Below are 23,989 nucleotides of genomic sequence, written 5' to 3' on the forward strand. Positions count from 1 at the left end.
TGTTACATGATCTGTTATGCTACTATAAAAGGACATAAGGTAAGTGATGGTTTAGGAAGCTAAATCTGTTTTCAGTTAGTCCCATCAGCAGCACAATGCTCCCTCCGTATCATATTCAGTCTGCTAATAAAAGCTTAAAGTGCACAAAGGGGCAGAGTTTGAGGAACGTTACACCAACACTATATTAAAATATCCACACATTAGATGACAGGGTAGAGATTCTCCATAGGTTGTGCTTCCGACAGCTATAGGAAAGCAGATTTACATTCTAAATAACATTTAAGAAAAAACAAAACAAAATCATTAAATGATGGTTACATCCTCTAACTATCCCAGAAGAAACAAAATGTATATGCAGTCATGGTTCTATTCAGCAATATTTGCTGCCTCTGTAATATATATATATGTAGATTGACTATAGAAACTAAAAAATATGAATAGGTGACCAGTGTGAACAGACCTTTCTATACAGGTTTAGTTCACACGCAACAGATATGTACTGCATTATATCTAAAGGAGACATGCAAAAATTCATGCTACAAAAATAACCTCATTCAGAACAGATTTCCAACTACAGCACTAATCAAGACCTTTCTTAGGATTATAATCTGCACTTTCCTTGACCGAAACGATGTTAACTGCAACTAACATGCACGTTCTGCAACTGAATTATCAGTTCAATTCATCCTTTGTGATTTTGCAGCTTGACATTTATTTCTTAAAACACCATTCAGATGACTGGTGTAGTAACACAAATTTTTTCTATCAAAAACAGATCTTTATTCTAAAGAGAAAGAAATATCTTCCAGATTGCAAATGAGAAGTCTGAATCAAAATCAGATTGACTCCTTGTATTTATGACCGATTCCCCATAATCTAGCACGTACAGAATGCTGTAGTATATATTTTAAAGCCGATCTGTCACCATATGTCACAATACAGACGGCATACATAGTTAAATAAATCTGATACTTTCTCTAAAAAATGGCTGTATAATACGGCCTCCAAATGTTCCAGCCTGATATTAAAATGTGCATCTATGAGTTCATACAATGCTCTATTAATTTGAGGATAATGCAGCCATGTTATATGAATGTACAGATTAAACACCAGCCTCATTAGCTCTAAGAAATCTTTCTGAGGTTTGGAGTCTACTTAGAGATCAGGCGACAGGTCCAGTTGAAACTCAATGATTAAACTATCAAATTTTTAGTGGGCTCCATGGCGTGAATTGCTCTTACAAGAAAACAACCTCTTCAATAATGGGGAATTTTCTTTACTTCGTTGCACTGGCTGCTACCTCAGTATAATATAAGGACTGATATAAAATGACCATTAAACAGATCTGGTTATCAAATGGAAGGATTTTAGTAAGTGCTTTACTTTAAATTCATGCATGCAATAGTGAACGGTTACCAAAAGTGCACAAGGGGTTTTCCCACTAGAACGCTGTTGGGGACCTATTAGAATAGGTCATGAATATCAGATAATTGGGAGTTGGTCACCCAGCACTCCCACTAAGCAGCTGTTACCAGCTCCAGCCGGATGTAAACAGTGAACAGAGTAGGACATCATTGTTCCATCCCCGTAGTGGTCGCTCTGGAGTGCTGCAGATCAGCTCCTAGTCAAATTAATATCTGTGGTGTTCCGCTACCCCACAAGGTTTACATCCAGCCATTTCCCGAGCCATTTTCAAGCTCATCAGTGGGGATGAAAAGTGTCATACACTCAACGTTCCGATATTGGTGACATATCCCAAGGATAGCTCATCAATATAATAGTGTACAATCCCTTAAATACAACAGAAATACTCTGTGAATGCACAGTTAATTAAACATTCTTTATTGCCAATTAAGAATTTGTATTTATACTAGGTTTGTGTCTCCAAGTAGGACGTTGCTTTTCTTATTGGGTATATAAACATGCAACATTTTGTTGAAAAAGTTGTTCAAAGTCATAGTAAAAATTGCTACTGAATGGCAAATAAAAAAACACAATTAAAAATATGCAGACTTGTGGCTTTTTGGGAGGCTGTTGGGGGGGGGGGGGGTGCACATTTCCTGTCTAAGCAGCTGCTCAGCATTTGAGGGAACACACTAGTAAAGATATTGGGGTACTTTCACATGTTTTGGGGGGCTGCCACAATAATTTAAAATGAGAAAGTATTCATGCTGCTCAAACTATGACTAGCATGAATTAGACAGTCTCCGCCATTTCAGCCAGGTATGTTTTATTCTGAAAAAACTCACATTAGCCAACCAAGAATCATGCCGCTCGAGTGACTCGTCCAAGAGACTAATTCCCACCGGCTTCTCCCCGCTCCGCACCCTTCCTAAACACACATGTAGGGAGACACCTTTCAGTGGGGAAGGGTAGGACGTCTGGAGAACAGCCTCTTTGATAAGTTACCCAAGCAGCATGATTGCCAACAATCTTTTAAATGTTTTTTCCAATTTATGCTGGCTGTGCATTTCCCTTTCATGTAGTTATCTGGTATTATTGATGCTCCAATACTGGTACAAATCAAGGTAATGTCAAGGTAGAGTTCCCAGAACCCTTTGCTGAAAAAAGGCGCTTTACATAACAACAGTGGCAAAAAAAAAATAGTGCAAGGGAAAAGGTTTGCGTACACTTCTGCAGTCTAGTGGAATACAGAAAACACAAAATTGGCCCATCTGTTTTATTGGGAATCCTCTAAATATAACATTCAAACTCCTGAGCAGATCACTGAGCACAATAGACAAACATTAGTTTTTACCATAGTTTCCATATATTAATTTAAACAGACAAGAAAAACCCTCAAGGCAAAAACAAAACAAAAAAAAGAACAAATAAAAATAATCTAAATGGATTCCAATGGCGCGAAAGGGAAGGGGGGGCCCATTGTGTTTGTCCTTCTTGAACATGGCTGGATGTCAATAGGGATATGAAAGAAAAATATTTCTAAGTACTTTTGCAATTCAATATACACAATCTGAAAACACAAAATCATTTGCATCAGCCATTATAAGCCAGCCGTTTAGAGCATTGCTTTCTAATACACATTTTAAGACTTAGACATTAAATAGAAGTATATTGCAAATGGAAAAAAATAGTCTTGGCATCCTCCTGCTGCTTAAAGTTAAAATTGTAGAAGATCCTGCAGGGTAGATACAAGGCTTCATGGGAAGCATTTGGGAACCAGAAGAAATAAAGGTTAAGAGAGAGGTTTGTGGAACTGATCTACCGCCATGTTTCAAATATTGGTGGAAACATTCTCAAAATAGGTTTTGGAGATGCTAGAGCAACTGCCGCACTTTACCAAATTATTTTTTTTAATACATTACAAAAGAGGACTACACCGCCTAGTGATGTTAAAGCAAGCCAGCTGCTTCAGATATTTTTTTTCATGTGCTTTTAATCATCTTTGTATGTTGTGTCACCAAAAATGTTCCTTTTGGCACATGAAAGAACCCAGTGCTACTGTTGTAATCCAAAGCTTGACCCAGTGTCTTTTCTGCCCCAACAGAATCTAATGTACATTTACAAAAAAAAGTCAGTTAGTAAACAACTAGGAGTGTATAAGGAGTCAGAATATTAAAAAGAAGGGCAGGCACAGAAGAACATGAACTCAAGGCACAGGTCTTCCTTGATGTAGCTCCTCTGCGCACAGAGGCTCATCATTTCACTGGAAGTTTGCCATTACCCAACTTAAATATCACTTTTGAGCACATGGAGATTTCTTCTTTCAGCTCAACTTGTCCAACAAGAAATACCAAAGAGTTAACTGCAATCTACAGGTAAAAATGTTTTGTTAAGATTCCCATTCACAAAGAGATCGGTTTCATCGTTAGACTTCTAGAGACTTAGTGCACGCGTTTCAGGGTTTACTTTTTTTAATTCTTCGCTTTAAGTTTCCTTTTGGAAATGTACAGACTTGTCATAGGCTTGCAGTCTGGAGCTTGACAAACCAGCACAGTAGTTCTGCCTTTCATACAGTGGTATCACCAAATTCTTTGTTCCATCGGATGTAAGACTCCAGTGTTGCAGCACTCACACTGCACTTTATCTTCTTTAAAGAATTCTGAAAGTCAGAAAATTTGATGTTCCGCATCTGGAAAATGCAAAAAGAAATATTTATTAGTATACTCCATGGCAAGACATGACAGGTAACTAGTGTTCAAGGGAATCTGTCACCAGGTTTTTGCTACGTAACCTTAAAGCACCATGAAGTAAGGGCAGAGATCCTGATTATAGCAATATGTCACTTAATGGGCTACATTTTGCCATTTCAATAAAAATCAATGTTTTATCAGAAGGAGATTATCACTGCAGGACAAGCTGCCTCGTGCCTGCTAGTCCAACAATGCCCCCAGCACGGATTAGCAGCTGTCACTATAGAATGTACACAGAAAGCTGTGGTGTGGACGGGGTTATACACCGCTCAACAACTGAGCTCTGATATCTGCAGCAGAGAAAACTGTGCCCATCCTAATTGCTGCACCCAGTAAAATAAGTGATACATCGTTGGAATCGGTCTCCATCCCTACCTCATTCGGCTATCAGATTGCATAGCAAAAAACCTGCTGACAGTTTCTCTTTAAAGGGAATATGTCAGCATGTTTTGCTACATCATTTGAGAGCAGCATAATGTAAGAAAAAGACCCCGATTCCAGCGATGTAGCGCTTCGTTTACTGGGTGCAGCAGTTGTGACACAATCAGAGCTCTTCGATGTAGACTGCAGCAGAGCTGAAAAAGCTAACCCAGTTCACTTCACAGCTCTGTGTACATGGTCTACTAACAGTAAGCTGCTTATCAGAGGAGGGATGTGGTCGGACTTGACATGAAGCAGCTAGACCCACCAATGATAATGTCCTAGTGATAAAACCTTCATTGTAAGTAAACAGCACACAGCCTAATAAGTGACATCATTTAATTCAGTGATTAAACCCCTATCTCATGCTGTCCTCAGATTACATAAAAACAGTCTGACTGATTCACTTTAAAACATCCTTGACTTGTTTTAAATTTTTAATCCAGGAATAACCAAGTTACATAGACTGTGTATTGCTCGCATTTAATGTCTATTATATGTCTTGTAGAGGACAATCAGAACTCTATTATGTACAAACTTTAGAGCTAATTTAATTATGTTTCACATAGATCAATTGGTAGAAAGAAACCCAAAAGTATTGGGACACACACGGGAGCTTTTAGGACATCCCACTCAATCCTAAATCAATAGACATCAACATGAAATTGGCCCCACTTTACAGCTTCCACTCTTCTGGGAATTCTTTCTACAAGATTTTGGAGTGCGTCTGTGGGAATTTTTTCCCATTAGTCCAGAAGAGCATTTGTGAGATGAGCCACTGATGTTAGACAAGAAAGCTTTATTCTAGCTTGGCCCAAAAGATACTCGATGGCTCGGCAGGCCAGTAAAGTTCTTCCACACCCAAGTCCTCCAAGCATGCCTTTATGGGCCTCACTTTGTAGGAACAGTTAAAAAGGCCTCTTATGTTCTAGGAGGACTGTGCCTTATTGCACAAAGTTCGAAGAAAACAATTGTCCAAAATGTCTGGGTATGCTGAAGCATTAAGATATCCCTTCACTGGTACTAAGGGGCCTAGGTCAACACCCGATAAACAACCCCATAGAAATATTTCAGGCCACCAAACTTTACAGTTGGCACAATGCAATCAGGCAGGTAACGCTTCCTGGCATTTGCCAAACACAGCCTCATTTATGAGACTGCCATATAGAGAAGCATGATCTGTCAGTTCTCAAAATACGTTTTCACTGCTTGAGAGTCCACCGGAGGCGTGCACCCAAGCCGGCACCACTCCGATGCTGCACATTTGCTTGGTGATTTAAGCTCAGCCAAGGAAACCTATGCTATGAAGCTGCAAGAGCACAGTTTTTACGCTTGCTTTTGATAGAGGAGGTTTGATACTCTGCAGTTATTGAGTAAGCAGAGCATTTACGACATGCACCAAGCACCTCAGTGACCTCAATCTTTATGTGGTCTAACACGTTGTAGCCGAGTAGCTATGGTGCTTAAACAATTCCACTTTTGAATAATCCTAGTCTGAGGTTTGCATAATTTTTTTTTAGAGAGTGCATGCGTGCGTGCATGTGTATGGTGGGGGTGATTGGGGGGAATGTGGGAGAAATTTCAGGAACTGAATAGTTTTAACAGTGGCATCCTATTAGAGTACCACATATGGATTCCATGAGCTCTTCAGAAAAAGCCATTCTTTTTGTCAGGGCAGACCTCAAGGGTAGGTGCTGGAATTTATACAACTTTGGTCTTCATTGAGCCCCGTTGTCATTATCAATGACTGAGATGTGTGAACCAATACTTTTGTCCACAAAAACGGTTGATAAATAGATCAGATAAAAGATCTGCTACACATAAGGTTGCCTTACCTCACTTGCTGACATATTTTTCACTTCCTCAGGTTTTAGCTCTATCATCAAAACAAAAAAAAAAAATTAGCCTGAAACTACTGCAGAAAACAAATGAATACGTTAACAAGTTCTCGCTCTACAATAAGAAATGACTCTTTGCACATATATCACTGATGCACAAAATCATAGTGCAAAATTCTTTTGTTATAGCTACAGTGTCCCCATAATTATGCAACATTAATAGTATAGGAGTTCCTTACACAAAATGCAAACATTGCAGTGTAAGTAGAGAAGTAACTGTGGGATATTTTCTTCTTTATGCTATAAAATTTGTTATTTCTAATACTCTACCAAAAGCTGCGGACCTACAGTACAGACCAAAAGTTTGGACATACCCTCTCATTTAAAGATTTTTCTGTATTTTCATGATTTTGAAAATTGTACATTCACACTGAAGGCATCAAAACTATGAATTAACACATGTGGAATTATATACTTAACAAAAAAGTGTGAAACAACTGAAAATATGTCTTATATTCTGGGTTCTTCAAAGTAGCCACCTTTTGCTTTGATGACTGCTTTGCACACTCTTGGCATTCTCTTGATGAGCTTCAAGAGGTAGTCACCGGAAATGGTTTTCACTTCACAGGTGTGCCCTGTCAGGTTTAATAAGTGGGATTTCTTGCCTTATAAATGGGGTTGGGACCATCAGTTGTGTTGTGCAGAAGTCTGGTGGATACACAGCTGATAGTCCTACTGAATAGACTGTTAGAATTTGTATTATGGCAAGAAAAAAGCAGTTAAGTAAAGAAAAACAAGTGGCCATCATTACTTTAAGAAATGAAGGTCAGTCAGTGCGAAAAATTGGGAAAACTTTGAATGTGTCCCCAAGTGTAGTTGCAAAAACCATCAAGCGCTACAAAAAAACTGGCTCACATGAGGACCGCCCCAGGAAAGGAAGACCAAGAGTCACCTCTGCTTCTGAGGATAAGTTTATCCGAGTCACCAGCCTCAGAAATCGCAGGCTAACAGCAGCTCAGATTAGAGACCAGGTCAATGCCACACAGAGTTCTAGCAGCAGACACATCTCTACAACAACTGTTAAGAGGAGACTTTGTGCAGCAGGCCTTCAGGGTAAGATAGCTGCTAGGAAACCACTGCTAAGGACAGGCAACAAACAGAAGAGACTTGTTTGGGCTAAAGAACACAAGGAATGGACATTAGACCAGTGGAAATCTGTGCTTTGGTCTGATGAGTCCAAATTTGAGATCTTTGGTTCCAAGCACCGTGTCTTTGTGCGACGAAGAAAAGGTGAACGGATGGACTCTACATGCCTGGTTCCCACCGTGAAGCATGGAGGAGGAGGTGTGATGGTGTGGGGGTGCTTTGCTGATGACACTGTTGGGGATTTATTCAAAATTGAAGGCATACTGAACCAGCACGGCTACCACAGCATCTTGCAGCGGCATGCTATTCCATCCGGTTTGCATTTAGTTGGACCATCATTTATTTTTCAACAGGACAATGACCCCAAACACACCTCCAGGCTGTGTAAGGGCTATTTGACCAAGAAGGAGAGTGATGGGGTGCTACGCCAGATGACCTGGTCTCCACAGTCACCAGACCTGAACCCAATCGAGATGGTTTGGGGTGAGCTGGACCACAGAGTGAAGGCAAAAGGGCCAACAAGTGCCAAGCATCTCTGGGAACTCCTTCAAGATTGTTGGAAGACCATTTCCGGTGACTACCTCTTGAAGCTCATCAAGAGAATGCCAAGAGTGTGCAAAGCAGTCATCAAAGCAAAAGGTGGCTACTTTGAAGAGCCTAGAATATAAGACATTTTCAGTTGTTTCACACTTTTTTGTTAAGTATATAATTCCACATGTGTTAATTCATAGTTTTGATGCCTTCAGTGTGAATGTACAATTTTCATAGTCATGAAAATACAGAAAAATCTTTAAATGAGAAGGTGTGTCCAAACTTTTGGTCTGTACTGTATATATACACCTTACATAGTCTATATACTAAGGGGCTGTGCACAGTACATCAGTGCCGCTAACAGGCAAAGTGGATACAAGCCAAGATAGAAATGAATCATCCCTTAATAAATGCAATATTTATAGGTCCAAAAGGCAAAACATATATTACACAAAGGGAACATATCCACAATTACCTCTTATTGGCCCAAGAGCTGCATCCTTGGCCAATGCAGTTATATCACTCCCAGAATATCCTTCGGTCAGCCTGTTGGAATAAGGAACCTTTTAACCCTGACATTTCATAGTCTCTCAAGGAGATCACAAATAATAACTAGTGCGAGAAGTTACAGGTATGAGGTGCAAAGAACTAGAAATTCTGGACTAGGACTTACCTTGCCAACTGTGTCAGTTCTTTCTGTGTCAGTGGGTTTCCTTGCTTACTTAAAAGATTTTGCAAAAGCAGTAATCTCGTCTGTGAAATAAAAATTATATCTTCACACAAAAATAAATAAAAAAAACAAACAAAACAAAACAAAAACACAGCAACACATATCCAAGACAATCTGCCACCACAGGCATATAACAACCGAAAGGCTGAAATCCGTGTTTTTATCACTACTTTATACTGCCCTGGGGGCAGATTCACTATAGGAAATAAAAACCACATCAAGGTCACATGAGCGTATGCCTTTTTATGCAGATCTGCACCATATTCATAAACAGTTTCCAGCCATGAAAGAGTGTGGTCTTTATGACCAACCATAAGTGTCCTAGTCATTTTTTGGTGGTACGTGGTCATATGAGAGCTTTTTTTTTTTCATCAGTATGCGTTGTCCATATGGTTTTGCAGTACTTATAACAAACTTATTAACCGTTTATTGGGAGGAATACAAACAAGATAGCAATTATGGCATTTTTAGTTTTAAATTTTAGTCAATTCAGTGTTGCACAAAAAGCGTTCATTTTAGGTTGTACGTCAGTAAGATAACGACAATACCAAATTTCTCTGGCTGCTTTCTCTACAATAGACACTTTGTATTGCTCTTCGAACACGGTGATCCAAAAACAAGCGCTTTTGTGCTCTTCAGTCTTCCGGCAGCAGAGCGGTATCAGCTTATTTCTGAATGACAAGCGGTTTTCGTTGGGGCCATTTTGTAGAACATGCAACCAACTTTTTATCACACACTTTGGGAGGCAGCATGAACCTAAAAACTAGATTCTAGATCTTTTTATATATACACACACATACATACATACATACATATATTTTTTTTTTATCATCATTCACCTTTATGTACAATTGCGGTGTTCTTTATTATGCAGGTCAATGTGATTCATTATATTGTATTCTTAAAGTTTTGCAGTAAAATAAAAAATTATTTTTGTTTACCATAGTGTGATAAACCACTCTTATTTTTCTGTAGATGGAGCAGTGTGGGGGCTCTGCTTTTTTCATAGGAAGCTGTAGTTTTTACGGATACCATTTTTTGGGGATACATATCTTTATGATCACTTTTTAAAGTAATTTCTTTTAGGAGGCATAATAAGAAAAATACATTTTTTTTCACTTTACTTCATATGGAGTAAATCGTGCCCAACAGTTGACATGTTCATTTTATTCTGCAGATTGATACGATTGGGTACTTCCGCAATTTATATTGTGCTTTATGTTTTTTTAATTTGCACAAGGAAATACCTTGGTTGGGTTGTAAAATTGTGAGAGCTTTAACATTTTAATTTTTCTGTTTGCAAAACTGTATGACGGCTATTTTGGGATACAGCGGCTTGCAAAAGTATTCACCCCATTTTGTTACATTACAACCTGTGTTTAAATGTTTTTGAAATCCGATTTGTGTGTGATGCATCAGCACTGAATAGTTTAAGTTGGTGAAGGGAAGTGAGAAAAATATAGGCACAAGTTAAATTTATGGGATCAAATCTAAAAATTGGCATGTACATATGTATTCACACCTTAAGCCCCCCAAAAATTCTGGTGCAATCAATTACCTTCATAAGTCACATGCTCAGTGAAAGTTAGTCCACCTGTGTGAAATCTAAGTGCCACATGGTCTGTCAGTATATACACACCTTTTCTGAAAGGCCACAGAGGCTGCAACAGCATTAAGTAAGAGGCACCACTAACCAAACAACACCATGAAGACCAAGGAGATCTCCAAACAAGTCAGGGACAAAGTTGTTGCGAAGTACAAGGCAGGGTTGGGTTATAAAAAAATTATCCCAATCTCTGATGATCCCCCCGGAGCACCATAAAATCCACCATAATCAAATGGAAAAAACATGGTACCACAACAAACCAGCCAAGAGTGTCGCCCACCAAAAAGCTCAGCCCAGACAAGGAGGACATTAATGAGAGAGGCAGCACAGAGACCAAAGGTAACCTTGAAGGAACTGCAGAATTCCCAAGCAGAGAGTGGAGTATCTGTCCATATGACCATACACTCCAGAGGTGACCTTTATGGAAGAGTGGGCAGAAAGCCTTAGTTACTTACCGGTAACGGGATTTTTCGGAGCCCATGACAGCACCACGTGAGAGAGAGGATCCGCTCATCAAGGACAGGAAACCTACAGGTTAAAAAGGGCGGCCCTCTCCTCCCACCTCAGTTTAGTTAACAGAGCATGAGAGTACCGCCAAGGTTAGTTATGACAAAACATAATCACATTAAATACATTACTTTTCATCAATTTCCCGCAAGGGTGCACAAAAAGAAATCAAATCTACGGGAGTGCACAACACCAGTGAAGGGAGGGAATATAAAGGTGCTGTCATGGGCTTCGAAAAATCCCGTTACCGGTAAGTAACTAAGGCTTTATTCGGTCGCCCATGACAGCACCACGTGAGAGAATTACAGAGACGAAGGAAATTAGGGAGGGACCACAGCTTGAAGCACCCTTCTCCCGAAAGTGAGATCTGCAGAGCCATCCAGATCCAATCTATAGTGCCTATAGAAAGTAGAGGGAGAAGACCAAGTGGCAGCCTTACAAATTTCCTCAATGGAAAGCCCTGTCTTCTCCGTCCAGGAGGTTGATACCGCTCTGGTAGAATGCGCCCTCAATCCCTCCGGTATCTCTTTATCCCCTGAGGAGTATGCGAGGGAAATGGCCTCCTTGATCCATCTAGCGATTGTAGCCTTTGAGGCCTTACAACCCTTTCTAGCCCCCTGATAGCATATAAATAGGGACTTATCTTTTCTAAAGCCACGTGATACTTCTAAGTACTTTAGTACACACCTCCTAACGTCTAAAGTGTGAAGTCTCTCCTCCTTTTAATTTTTGGGAGGAAAGCAAAAAGTCGGGAGAACCATTTCCTGGGTTCTATGGAATAGAGTGGCCACTTTAGGAAGAAAGGCTGGATCAGGTTTTAATATAATTCTATCGTCCAGAATTTGCGTAAAAGGAGGGCATATTGAAAGGGCCTGTAGGTCACTAACTCTCCTGGCTGAAGTTAGGGCTACTAACAGGACCGTCTTTAGGAAAATAATTTTGGGGGAGACTAAATCTAGTGGCTCAAAAGGAGGACTGGTCAAGGCATCTAAGACAAAATTCAAATCCCAGGGAGACATCTTTACTTTGGTAATGGGTCTACACCTAAAGGAAGTTTTTATAAAACGGGCTATTCAATAGTTATCTGCAATATTGGAAGAAAATAAAGCTCCCAACGCCGACACCTGTACTTTCAAGGTACTGGTAGTGAGACCCAATTCTAAGCCCCGCTGCAGAAATTCCAGAATTTTCCCAATAGGGGGCCCCTCCTCCACGTTAACTTCTGCAAAAGACAGAAACTTTCTCCAGGTCCTGGCATAAATACGAGTGGTAACAGGTTTTCTGCTAGCCAGGAGAGTATTCACTACATTTGCGGGGAATCCTTTGTTGGTCAATAACACCCTTTCAAATTCCACGCCGTCAAATGTAGACTCGGGGATGGAGGATGGGAAAGTGGCCCTTGAGTGAGGAGGTCCGGAATCTCCGGAAGAACCCAGGGATCTGATATGGACATCTTCCGGAGACAAGGGAACCACGGTCTTTTGGGCCAAAAGGGGCATATGAGTATCACTCTGGCCTGGTCTGCCCTGATCTTTCTTATCACCGCTGGGAGCAGGATCATGGGAGGGAAGGCATATGCCAGAGGAAATCTCCAGGGAACCATGAAGGCGTCCACTGCCAGGGGTCCTTCTCTGGGGTTTAAGGAACAAAAATTTCCCACTTTCCGATTGGCTCTTGTTGCGAATAAGTCCACAGTCGGAAGACCCCACATTTCTACGATTCTGGAGAATATTTGTGCATTTAGGGACCACTCTCCCTTTTACAGAAGTACGGCTGAGGAAATCCGCTGTGATGTTTTCCTTCCCTTTTAGATGAGTAGCCGAAAGAGAGAGACAGTGATCTTCGGCTTTCAGCAGAAGTGCGTTCGCTACCCTCATCAAGTTTCTTGAGCGGGTTCCCCCTTGGTGGTTTATGTAAGCTACCGTGACTTGATTGTCCGAGAGTACACGGACATGCTGGCCCTGTAAATATATAAGGAACTTGTTGAACGCATGCTGCACTGCCAGAAGCTCCTTAACATTTGATGACAGCTGTCGCTCACTGCTTGACCAGGTTCCCTGCACTAATTTCCATTCAAAGTGAGCTCCCCAACCTGTAGCACTTGCATCAGTGGACAAGACTGCAGTTGGACTACATTCCCAGGGAACCCCTTTAGCAAGATTGTCTTGTCGTAACCACCAAAGAAGGGACCATATGGCACGAGGACCTAGCGTAAACTTACGGTCTAGATGCCCCTCTAAAGCTGCGTTATTGTACAACACATCCCACTGAAAGGCTCTTGAATGCAATTGTGACCAACGAACCGCAGGAAAAGTGGAGGTGAAGGTTCCCAATAGTGACATGGCCTTACGAAGTGACATAGAAGGTTTACGTATACATTGTTCTACCAACTCCCGGATTCTATCAATTTTTTCTTCTGGAAGACAACATAGCTGTTTCCTGGAATCTAATATGACCCCCAGATATTGTTGTACCTTGAGTGGAGATAGTCTAGACTTTTCTAAATTTAGAAACCACCCCAAACTTTTTAAGACCGACATGGTCTCCTGCAGGTGGGTCTCGCACTGAACCAACGAATTCCCCACTATCAGGAGATCATCCAGGTAAGGGATAATTAGAATGTCCCTTTCTCTTATATGGGCCATAACTTCTGCCATGACTTTAGTAAAAACCCGTGGGGCTATAGCTAAACCGAAGAGGAGTGCAGTGTATTGGAAGTGTTTAACCACCCCGTCTATTTCAATGGCCAGCCTCAAGTATTTCTGGTAATCACTATGAATTGGGATATGGTAATACGCATCTTTGAGATCGAGCACTACCATATAGCAGTGGGGAAAAAGTAACTTTATTACAGATTTTAAAGACTCCATTTTAAAGGTGTGTATTTTAAGGAAATTATTCAGGGATTTCAGATTTATAATTGTCCTGAAACTTCCATCCGGTTTTGGAATCAAGAAGAGCGGGGAGTAGAAACCAAGACCCTTTTCAGCCTCCGGAACCTCAATTAGGACGTGCTTTCTTATTAGGGTTTGTACTTCCGAAACGAGGGCAGCCTGGCATTCTGGGGAAGAACTGGAGGGAACAATCATGAACCTTTTGTGAGGCAATTACTATGAGAAATCTGTTCCCAAGCTGGGACAAAAAATGACAATCTCCCTCCCACCTGGGCTGATTGTGTATCCCCTGGCTTCTGCTCTATTTTTGGAGACGGACCAAAGCGTAGACCTCTACCTTTTCGACCTCTTTCATCAGACTTGTCTTGCTCCCTGAAATATCTCCTCTTCCAGAACGATCTCTTAAAGGAGGGTAGAGGTACTGATGGAAACCCCTTCTTAGGGTCCCCCGCTTTCTCCAATAAGTCGTCCATGGTCTGACCAAAGAGGTATTCCCCTTCACACGGAATTGTACACAGTCTGGACTTAGTCTGTAAATCCCCTGGCCAGCTTTTAATCCACAAGGCTCGCCGAGCCGCATTTGATAGTGCTGCTGACTTTGCTGCCAACCTCACCAAGTCCACAGATGCATCAGCAAGAAAAGCTGCCACCCCTTAAACCAGTGGAAGGGAAGAAATAATGTCTTTCCTAGAAGTCCCATCCTTCAACTGACTGTCTAGCTGTTCAAGCCACACCATCAGGGCTCTGGACGTACAGGTAGCTGCTACTGTTGGTCTCAGTGCTCCTGCAGCTGTCTCCCATGCCCCTTTCAGGAAAGTATCAGCCCGTCTGTCTAGGGGATCTCTCAATGCACCCATATCATCGAACGGGAGGGAAGTTCTTTTCGCTGCTTTGGTAACAGCAACATCCAGCTTGGGTTTTTTTAACCAGGAGGAACACATAGCATCCTCAAACGGATATTTCCTTTTAAAGGATGGAGGAACACTACTCTTCTTGTCAGGCTTTCTCCACTCCTTATCAATGAGGTCTTTCACCTTTGAATTTACTGGAAAGATCCTTCTCTTCTTTAGCCCCAGACCACCAAACATAACATCCTCAGCTGACTTCTCTACCCTCGAGTCCACTATCCCAATTGTAGATCGGACGGCTTTTACTAGGGCATCGACCTCCTTCAGGGGGAAGCACTGTCTATCTGGCTCACTATCAGAGGAAGAGAAGGCGGAGGAGGAAGCGACCGATAGCTCAGAGTCTGAACCCAGCTGGGTTTCTTGAGGAATATGCCCAGACTCTGAACCTTGCAATGCTTTGCCTATTTCTTCCCTTATTAAAGTTCTTAGGCCTAGGGAAAAATCTGTGGTCTCCTCCGATATCATTTTGCTGATACAAAGCCGACATAACCTTTTGCTATATGAATCAGGGAGCGGACAGCTGCATAAGGCACACTCTCTGTGCTTGGACTTCGAGGAACATTTCTTGCTCTAAAAGAAAGTCATAGATAGAAAGAAGGAGGAAACATTAGTAGAACTTTCACGAAGATTCCACTCACCCCACAGAACCTTCGGTACCATAGAAGCAGAAGAATCCAGCATGCATGGCGAGGAATCACGCCGCACCGGACCGTCCTTCCTGCTCTTAGTGGTAGCTCTTCTAGCTGTACGACCAAACCCTAGCCGGGAATGGCGCTGCGCCACTAGTTGTGAGGGCTCCCCAGAGGGCTGCTCCTGCAGCAGATGTTGTTGACTAGGTGACAGCTCCTGTGAATCTTCCATAGCTTACAATGTAAGAATTGGCTGGGAAGCACCTCTGTATGTTACCAGACACTTTATATACTGGCCATACCGGTACCATGTGTGGGTGTGTGCTCCTCTCTTTTTTTTTTAACCCAGGAGGGCGTTACCTGCTCCTTGGTCTTCCTCCCCAGGTCCAGGTGGGATCCAGGTGGGCTCCTCGCCGCCAGGTCCTCAATCCCCCGGCGTTCAGCTGCTCGCGCCAAAAATTCAAACGAGCCCCGCCCCTTCCGGTGACGTCACAGGGCTTCCTGCCCGGCGCACCGGAAGTCACGTCAAAAGGTCGCGCCCGTCACGTGCGCCGCCAGCGCGACCTGGATCTCCTGCAAGCTGTAGCGGTGGGGGGGGGAGGAAGCCCGCTAGCGGCCCCACACCTGGCGGACATCTACCTCCCGTGAGGCGATGTCGCGCCTGCCGCAACGCTCACGGAGGCGCCCCCATGAGCCCTGCCGTGGCGTCTCCAGAGGACCGGGACGGGCCGGCTCCAACCACCTGCTGTGGCCCTCTCTGGGACAGGAGTCCATCTTCTGCAGGTAAGCCTGCAAGGTCCCCCATCATGGACAGGAAACCTAAACTGAGGCGGGAGGAGAGGGCCATCCTTTTTAACCTGTAGGTTTCCTGTCCTTGATGGGCGGATCCTCTCTCTCACGTGGTGCTGTCATGGGCGACCGAATAAAAAAAGGCTTTACTTACACACAAACCTTGTAAAGCTCATTTTGAGGTTGCGAAAAAGCATGTGGTAGACTCCCCAAATGTATGGAAGAAGGTGCTGTGGTCAGATGACACCAAAATTTAACTTTTTGGTCACCAAGGTAAACGCTATATCTGGCCCCAAACCAACCCACCTCATCACCCCAAAAATGTGATTCCCACAGTTAAACATGGTGGTGGCAGCATCGTGCTGTGGGGATGTTTTTCAGCAGCAGTTTGTTACACCAAAAATGTGACACCATGAGCGCAAGGTGCACAGTACATGGGGCATGGGTCGGATCCTTTCTTGCTGTCATGGAGTTTGGTGGCCGTGCCAAGCACTCTGGTGCACAGTGAACATGGGCACACGGCTGTGTGGGGAGAGGAGGGGGATAGATTTAAAACTGCTTTTATTGTTCCCTCTTCTTGTGGCAGTAATGGTGGTGTTCCCCATGATGTTGATATGGAGGGTGACAGGAGAGTCAGGAGACAGACAAACGTAAAACAGATGAAACTTTTACTTGTAACAGCCAAAAAGGATCACAGCTATAAATGGTACAACATAACGTGCACATGACAAAGTTCCTCAGACAGGCATTAAGCGACAGATATAGGAAATTGCATATATGAGGTGTGATAACCAGTAAGGATATGTGCACACGATCTGGAGACGCTGCGTGTTATGCAGCGTCAAACACTCAGGGGCCAGATGTTACAGCACAGTGGATGGGATTTGTAGAAATCCCATATCCACTATGCGTCTCCATGCACCTGTGGATCACCCGCGGTCATGCGACGCGTCTTTCCAGACCGCAGCATGTCAATTTCTCTTGCGGAGTCGCTAGTCTCCGCAAGAGAAATTAGATAACTACAATGTATTGAATACAGTGAATCCACATGGTTCAATGAACACATGCGGATCCATCTGCGTTCATATAACGCAGCATAAAGTATACTACGTCCAAAGCGCTGCCTGTCTGGATTGTGTGCATATACCCTTAGTGTAAACAAAGCCTATCCTGTTAGCCACGCTGACTAGAGTCTTCTATCCCACTTGGGTGACATAACCAAGCAGACCCCTATTTCCCGGCTTCCTCTGACCTTCATTATGTTGTAGGATTCCTGTTTTCCCATCTGCATTATGGGGGACAACCCTTCAGACCCATACTCCTCCTGAGTCCACAGCGCAGCACATTCTGGTAGGCTTAGGGTGCTGTGCAGACCAAGGAATGCCATCTGCCTCAAGGGTCCTAGTCTTCAGGTTTCTTCTGGTCAGTCCATCTCTTTTCGGCCCACTGGAAGGGGAAAAAATATTCCCCTCACATGTTTTCTGGCTGCTTCACTAGCTGGTCCCCAACTGTACTCCGAGGTGCTCACTGGAAATCTGACTGGAATAATTGTTACAGCTATTTTTTGTACACCCAGAGGCTCCACCCACCAAACCATTCACCTGCCTCAGTGAGGAGCCCAACTGCTTTCTACCTGGGATGCTGCAACAAGTGCTGACATCCAGTGACTAGAATACAACTTCCTACATGAAATAGCACTAAACTTCAATAATATAAATAATAGTACACAGTTATAGTAATACCTAATTCTGGGGTATTACAAAAGTTCAGAGACTTATCCAAAGCGACCTGCAGCTGTAATTGCCACAAAAGGGAGGCTCTACAAAGTAATGACTTTAGGGGGTGAATAGTTATGCACACTGAACTTTTCAGTTATTTTGTCCTATTTGTTGCGGCTTTACAATAAAAAGACCAAATGTTCACAGTTGTAGGCATGATCTTTGCATGAACTGATGCAAACCCTCAAAAAAAAAAAAAAAAAGTGAAACTCCAGGTTGTGAGGTACCAAAACATGAAAAATGCCAAGGGGGGGTTGAATACTTTAGCAAGCCACTGTACATAGGACATTTTGATTACATTTTATTTTGTTATACTTCTGGCATAGTTTCATATATTTTCCAACAACGTTCACCAAGAGGGATTAATATAATTTTATAGTACGGGTCCTTACGAACACGGAAATACCAAATGTATGTTGTAAAGCTGGGTTCTGGGTTTTTTAAATCCTAAAGACAAAATATAAAATGTTATTTTTTTTTCTTCAATGCTTATTAATCCCACAAGGAGACTTAAACATCTGATCCTTTGATCACATGGCTAATAAGCTGTACTACTTATGTATTGTTGTGAATTATCTAACCTGCTAGTGTTTGACAGAGATAGCCCATTGCACACTGCCTCTGGCTGAATCTGTGGTGTATGACCAACATGGAGGTTAGACTTCCTTATCAGCATGATCGCACTGAGGTGCCAATAGACTAACAGAGGGAACGATCTTGCTGTCACATTCCGGTAAACTACTTGCAATCTGTACATTGTTACATTCATAGACGGGAAGCGGTTAAGGATCACACTGCATCGATTTTTGCATACTCCGATTAGCATAACATTTTTCTGTCTGGCTCAGGGAATCGCACAGTTGCAGCGCATAAAGAATTGGGCACAAAGAAACTAATTCTGACAAGTAAATAGAAAAAGAAAAATTCATACCTCTTCATTTGGTAAGGAGACATAAACTCTTTTAGTAAATCTCCTGCAAACAGAATGATTTAGTAAGAAATATATGCATAGCAGAATAATTATTATAAAACTTATCTGCAGAAGACAAAAAGGAGAGGAAATCATTCATTGGCTGAAGGAGAAATCCCTCCAAGACTGAAGCCATGCACACACGAGCGCTAGTGAAGACTGCAGCATCTGGCCTACAAAACTCACATACAGCATTTATTACTGGAAATGACAACTGAAAGCAGATTGCAAACTTAAGGCCGAATTACAAATGCGGATCCTTGCCAAAAAAGTGTTAATGAGAACTTTAATTCCCAATCATGGGCATTCGCAAACATGCAGCCAATCTGACAAACGAGCAAAACGCTTGATTGGATTGCTGGATTATGGTCAGAAATTGGTTTGTCGGGTCTGAAAATGAATCAAGGCATGAAGATTGCAACCTGAAACTAACTTCACTGTTCACCATATGGGGGAATGTATACCTTCATATCAAGCTTAACAGAGCGACTTAAAAGGCAGCACATTTATGACTTTGTAACAGTAAATATGAGAGCCAGTCTAAACAATCCCTTCTTACCCATTATGACACCCCACTATAGCCACCATGCATATTATACATAGTAGTACTTCCCGTTACAAAAAAATGAGTTTGCATTATACCTGAGAACTGCCTCATCCAGCTCCTGAGGTCTGTTAGTTGCCCCCATAACAAGAACTCTGTCGTCACCTCCAGACTGTACCTGTTAAACAACCAGGACATGTCAGTAATAATAAAAAGTATTGATACTTATGGATTTAAAAGAAAAAAAACAAAAAAAAAAAAACACGCACTCTAAAAATATGGAGGAATTTAACCATTTACAGCAAATGGACACACATATACGTCCTGATGGGGAGTAAGTTTCTACCTCAGGATGTATGTATTCATCCCAGGGGTGGCGAAGACACAGCAGGCATCAACTGTAATATGCAGTAAAGCTCCCACTGCATTGGAATAGATTTTCTTATGCATTTTTTTAGGAATTGTGTATTCTATAATTGAATCTACTTGTACTCTAAAACTATCATTTTTTATTGCCTTTAAAAAAATCCAAGTTTTTTTATTTTTTTATTTAAAGTTTTGGTTTCACATGCAAAGGATGTATTTTAAAAAATAAATACACACACACACGTTTAGACTGGTCATAACCTCACTGGTACTCACAATAAGGTGAACAATGATTAAGTGAATAATAAATAAAAATCCTACCATGCTCATTCTGGTTCCCAAACAAGTGCAAAAACAAGGGATCTAAAAGTTGTATGCGCCACCAATGTAATGTACAGTTTGTCGTAAGAAGAAAAATAAGCATTCAAAGCTCTATAAAATGTATAGCGCCAAAACAACACTGATCCAAACAATAAAGTTTGGACTTTATTTGCAGAGTTTGTAAATAGAGTAAAATTTAAACAAAACAAAAAAACACACAACTTTATTAAAAGTTATAAAACTTAACCTTTAATACCAATTTTGACTATACAATATATACAGACAGTGCACTCACTATTCACACCCTGATGGTTTGTCTCTGTGACAAATAGACAAATGTAGACTTCACACCCATCTCTACATTACTTTAATTATACATTTGATCACAGAGCTCCTAACACCTCACTGAGGGATCACCCCTAGCTCCCAACTAACTAGTGTCCTGTACAAAGAATAAAGTGTTAAAGACAACTCTAGCTATAACAATAATGTGTCTTATACATAGAATGAAGTGTACCTTGGTATGGTGTATCATTGCATTCAATTGTGATATACTCCAGGCCATCCACTAGAATCTCTGTAAAGTGGCCTCATAATTTATACTGGTTTGGGACTATATACAATAAGAAAAATATGAATTTAGTGATATATATGAGAGACAGTTCTCTAATATCTAAAATGGGAATACGTGGAATTATAAAGGATAAGAATATAGGTGATTTTTATGAGAAAGAGGTGTCGAATGAACACATATGTGCAATAATATAATCCTGAGCTGTTGGGCAAGATGATATAAGGAGATCTTTATACAGGAATAAATCGGTTCAGTATTCTTGTGGAAGTATAGGAGTGTCATAGGCATCCTCAATCAACTAATTACACTATAAGAAATAGCTGTCTATGTGAATTGAAGAAGCTGCAATAAACAGTACAGCTAGCGAATACTATTAATTGAAAATCTGACGCGTAAAGATCTGTCCTTTGGACACGCTGTAGATCTTTACGTGGTTGCTCTAATGGTGTAACATACTGCTCAGTGCTAGTATGGGGAGATCGTAGACTTTGGGACATTCTCTAGGTGAGATTCCAAACCACAGTGCATTGTAACGTTAATTTTTATTGTTTTTAGGGGTTCACTGTCTAGTCTTGTTAAGTACAATATAGGTCTTAGTCTCCTGATGAGTCGTTATTTTTGTGGACAAAGAAACTGGAAGAGACAAAGGACTTATGATAATGAAGTGACACTTTGCAGCTCCTCCTATATGTAGGGGCGGGGGGGTTATGTTGGTCTATTTGTCACTCTCTAACTAACCATCAGCCTGTGAATACTGAGTGCACTGTCTGTATACATTTTATAGTCAAAGTTGGTATTAAAAGTCAAGTTTTATCCCTTTGTCAGTGAGCGATCTAATATTGGTAGTATGTGAATGATTTTTTCAGTGATTTGTTTATTAAAAGTTTAGATAGGCGTGTCCCAAAATGGTGCCACCGACAACCCGCAAAAAAAAAAAAAAAAAACCCTTCATACAGCTATGCTGACAAAAAAGCCAACAATAATGTAGCTCCTTGAATGCATAGGTCAAAATATGCCTGGTCTTAAAAAGTGTTAAAGTATTAAATAATTCATAATCGTCTACATTATAGAAAATGATTGTAGAAGAAATTCCAGTATTAAATATTTAGAAATATAATTAAATGGCTTAAATCACATGCATGTTAAAGCAACAGCTCCAAACCCCTACCCCAATTTTCACTTGCCCCAGTATATGTTAAGCAATTACATGCTAATCATCTATTTAGGACTGCTGGTTTAGTAATCTGTACTGTATAATCCATCTGCCCTATAGCAGAAGAATCTGCTCTCCATGCACTGACTTGCTATGCCGGTGATTGGCGGATGGAGAGAGCAATAGCCTGAGCCAAGGAGAAGACAAAAGGCCATGTCTCAGTTCATCATTAGATATTGATGGGGTATCCCAGAGGAAGCCACCTCCTGTGGCGATACATGCGAGGTCCTCATTTGCATATGAGCCAATTTACCTGGGTGACTAGGCACATGGCACTTTATTTGCAGTATTACTGATTACCTCTTTTATATTCTTTTGATATTGCATTATATATAAATTATTGGAGTGTCTTCACCAATAGAGCAATTTATATATAATGGATATCATGCCGGTCATATGGGTTGTATCCCAGTGTCAGATTATGGCCTAGGAAACAGGTTCTGGCACAGTGTGAACAATTTTTTTGTTTTTATTTGTGTTGCATAATAAAGATTTATATTGTACACATTTTGTAAATGCAATGATCTTTTGTACGTGTCTGTTTTTTTTGGAACATCAAAGGGATGGGCCATTAATATTATACACTTGAAAAACTGTAAATAAGTACAGGTGCATATCATAAAAATAAAATATCAAAAAGTTACTTTCAGTTCTTCAATATAAGAAGTAAAACTCATATTATATAGAGTCATTACAAACAGAGTGATCTATTTCAAGTGTTTATTTCTGTTAATGTTGATGATTATGGCTTACAGCCAATGAAAACACAAAAGTCATTATCTCAGTAAATTGAAATTAACAAAAAACACCTGCAAAGGCCTCCTAAGCATTTAAAAAGGTCCATTAGCCTGTTTCAGTAGGCTCCACAGTTATGGGGAAGACTGCTGACTTGACAGATGTCCAGAAGGCAGTCATTGACCCACTCCTCAAGGTCCAAGAGTTCCAATTTTCATTTGGAAATCAAGGTCCCAGAGTCTGGAGGAAGAGTGGAGAGGCCACAATCCAAGCTGCTTGAGGTCTAGTGTGAAGTTTCCACAATCAGTGATGGTTTGGGGAGCCATGTCATCTGGTGGTGTAGGTCCACTGTGTTTTATCAAGACCAAAGTCCGCGCAGCCACCTACCAGGAAATTTTACAGCCCTTCATACTTCCCTCTGCTGACAAGCTTTTTGGAGATGGAAATTTCATTCTCCAGCAGGACTTGGCCCCTGTCCACACTGCCAAAAGTACCAATACCTGGTTTAAAAACAACAGTATCACTGTGCTTGATTGGCAGCAAACTCACCTGACCTTAACCCCATAGAGAATCTATGGGGTATTGTCAAGAGGAAGATGAGAGACATCAGACCCAACAATGTAGACGAGCTGAAGGCTGCTATCAAAGCAACCTGGGCTTCCATAACACCTCAGCAGTGCCACAGGCTGATCGCCTCCATGCCACGCCACATTGATGCAGTAATTGATATCAAAAGGAGCCCCGACCAAGTATTGAGTGAATTTTCTGAACATACATTTCAGTAGGCCAACATTTTGGATTTTAAAAACATTTTTTTTTTCAAGCTGTTATAAAAGTATTCTAATTTACTGAGATAGTGACTTTTGTGTTTTCATTGGCTGTAAGCCATAATCATCAATATTAACAGAAATAAACACTTGAAATAGATTACTCTGTAATGACTCTATATAATATGAGTTTCACTTTTTGAATTGAAGAACTGAAATAAATTAACTTTTTGATGATATTCTAATTTTGTGAGATGCACCTGTATGTCACAGCAAGAGTTATCTTAGGGGTTAGAGTGTTAATGAGTAGAACCTTCTTATGAACGACTAGTGAGGACAATAACAGCTAAATTTTTTTTTTTTTTTTTTTTATATCTGAACAGTAACAATTTCTAGCTCAAATAAGCATATGAACACTTTACACTTCTATTGCCTTACTTCTGTAATCAGTACTTACACCATCAAACTCTATTAAAAATTCTGTTTTTAATCGTCTGCTTGCATCATGCTCTCCTTCTCGCCTTTCACATAGAAGGCTATCCACCTCATCTTTAAAGAAAGGAAAGACA

The 23,989-nt window shown here is 41.1% G+C and overlaps 1 protein-coding gene across 2 annotated transcripts in view; it reads right to left on the minus strand.

Moving 5' to 3' along the window:
- Positions 1-1,821: 1,821 nt before the first annotated feature.
- Positions 1,822-23,989, minus strand: part of SPAST (spastin) — a 75,847-nt gene continuing 53,679 nt past the window's right edge. For both annotated transcript variants that reach the window (XM_073672791.1, XM_073672790.1), the window contains 7 exons: positions 23,878-23,969; positions 19,543-19,622; positions 18,862-18,904; positions 8,763-8,842; positions 8,565-8,635; positions 6,410-6,450; positions 1,822-4,093 (listed from right to left, as the gene is read on the minus strand). In XM_073672791.1, the coding sequence (XP_073528892.1) occupies positions 3,971-4,093; positions 6,410-6,450; positions 8,565-8,635; positions 8,763-8,842; positions 18,862-18,904; positions 19,543-19,622; positions 23,878-23,969 (530 nt within the window). In that variant the 3' untranslated portion in view covers positions 1,822-3,970. The remainder of the gene's footprint in view (positions 4,094-6,409; positions 6,451-8,564; positions 8,636-8,762; positions 8,843-18,861; positions 18,905-19,542; positions 19,623-23,877; positions 23,970-23,989) is intronic.

Source organism: Phyllobates terribilis, unplaced genomic scaffold, assembly GCF_046119375.1.
Source record: "Phyllobates terribilis strain yellow unplaced genomic scaffold, ASM4611937v1 Scaffold_3__8_contigs__length_932513732, whole genome shotgun sequence".
NCBI lineage: Eukaryota > Metazoa > Chordata > Amphibia > Anura > Dendrobatidae > Phyllobates > Phyllobates terribilis.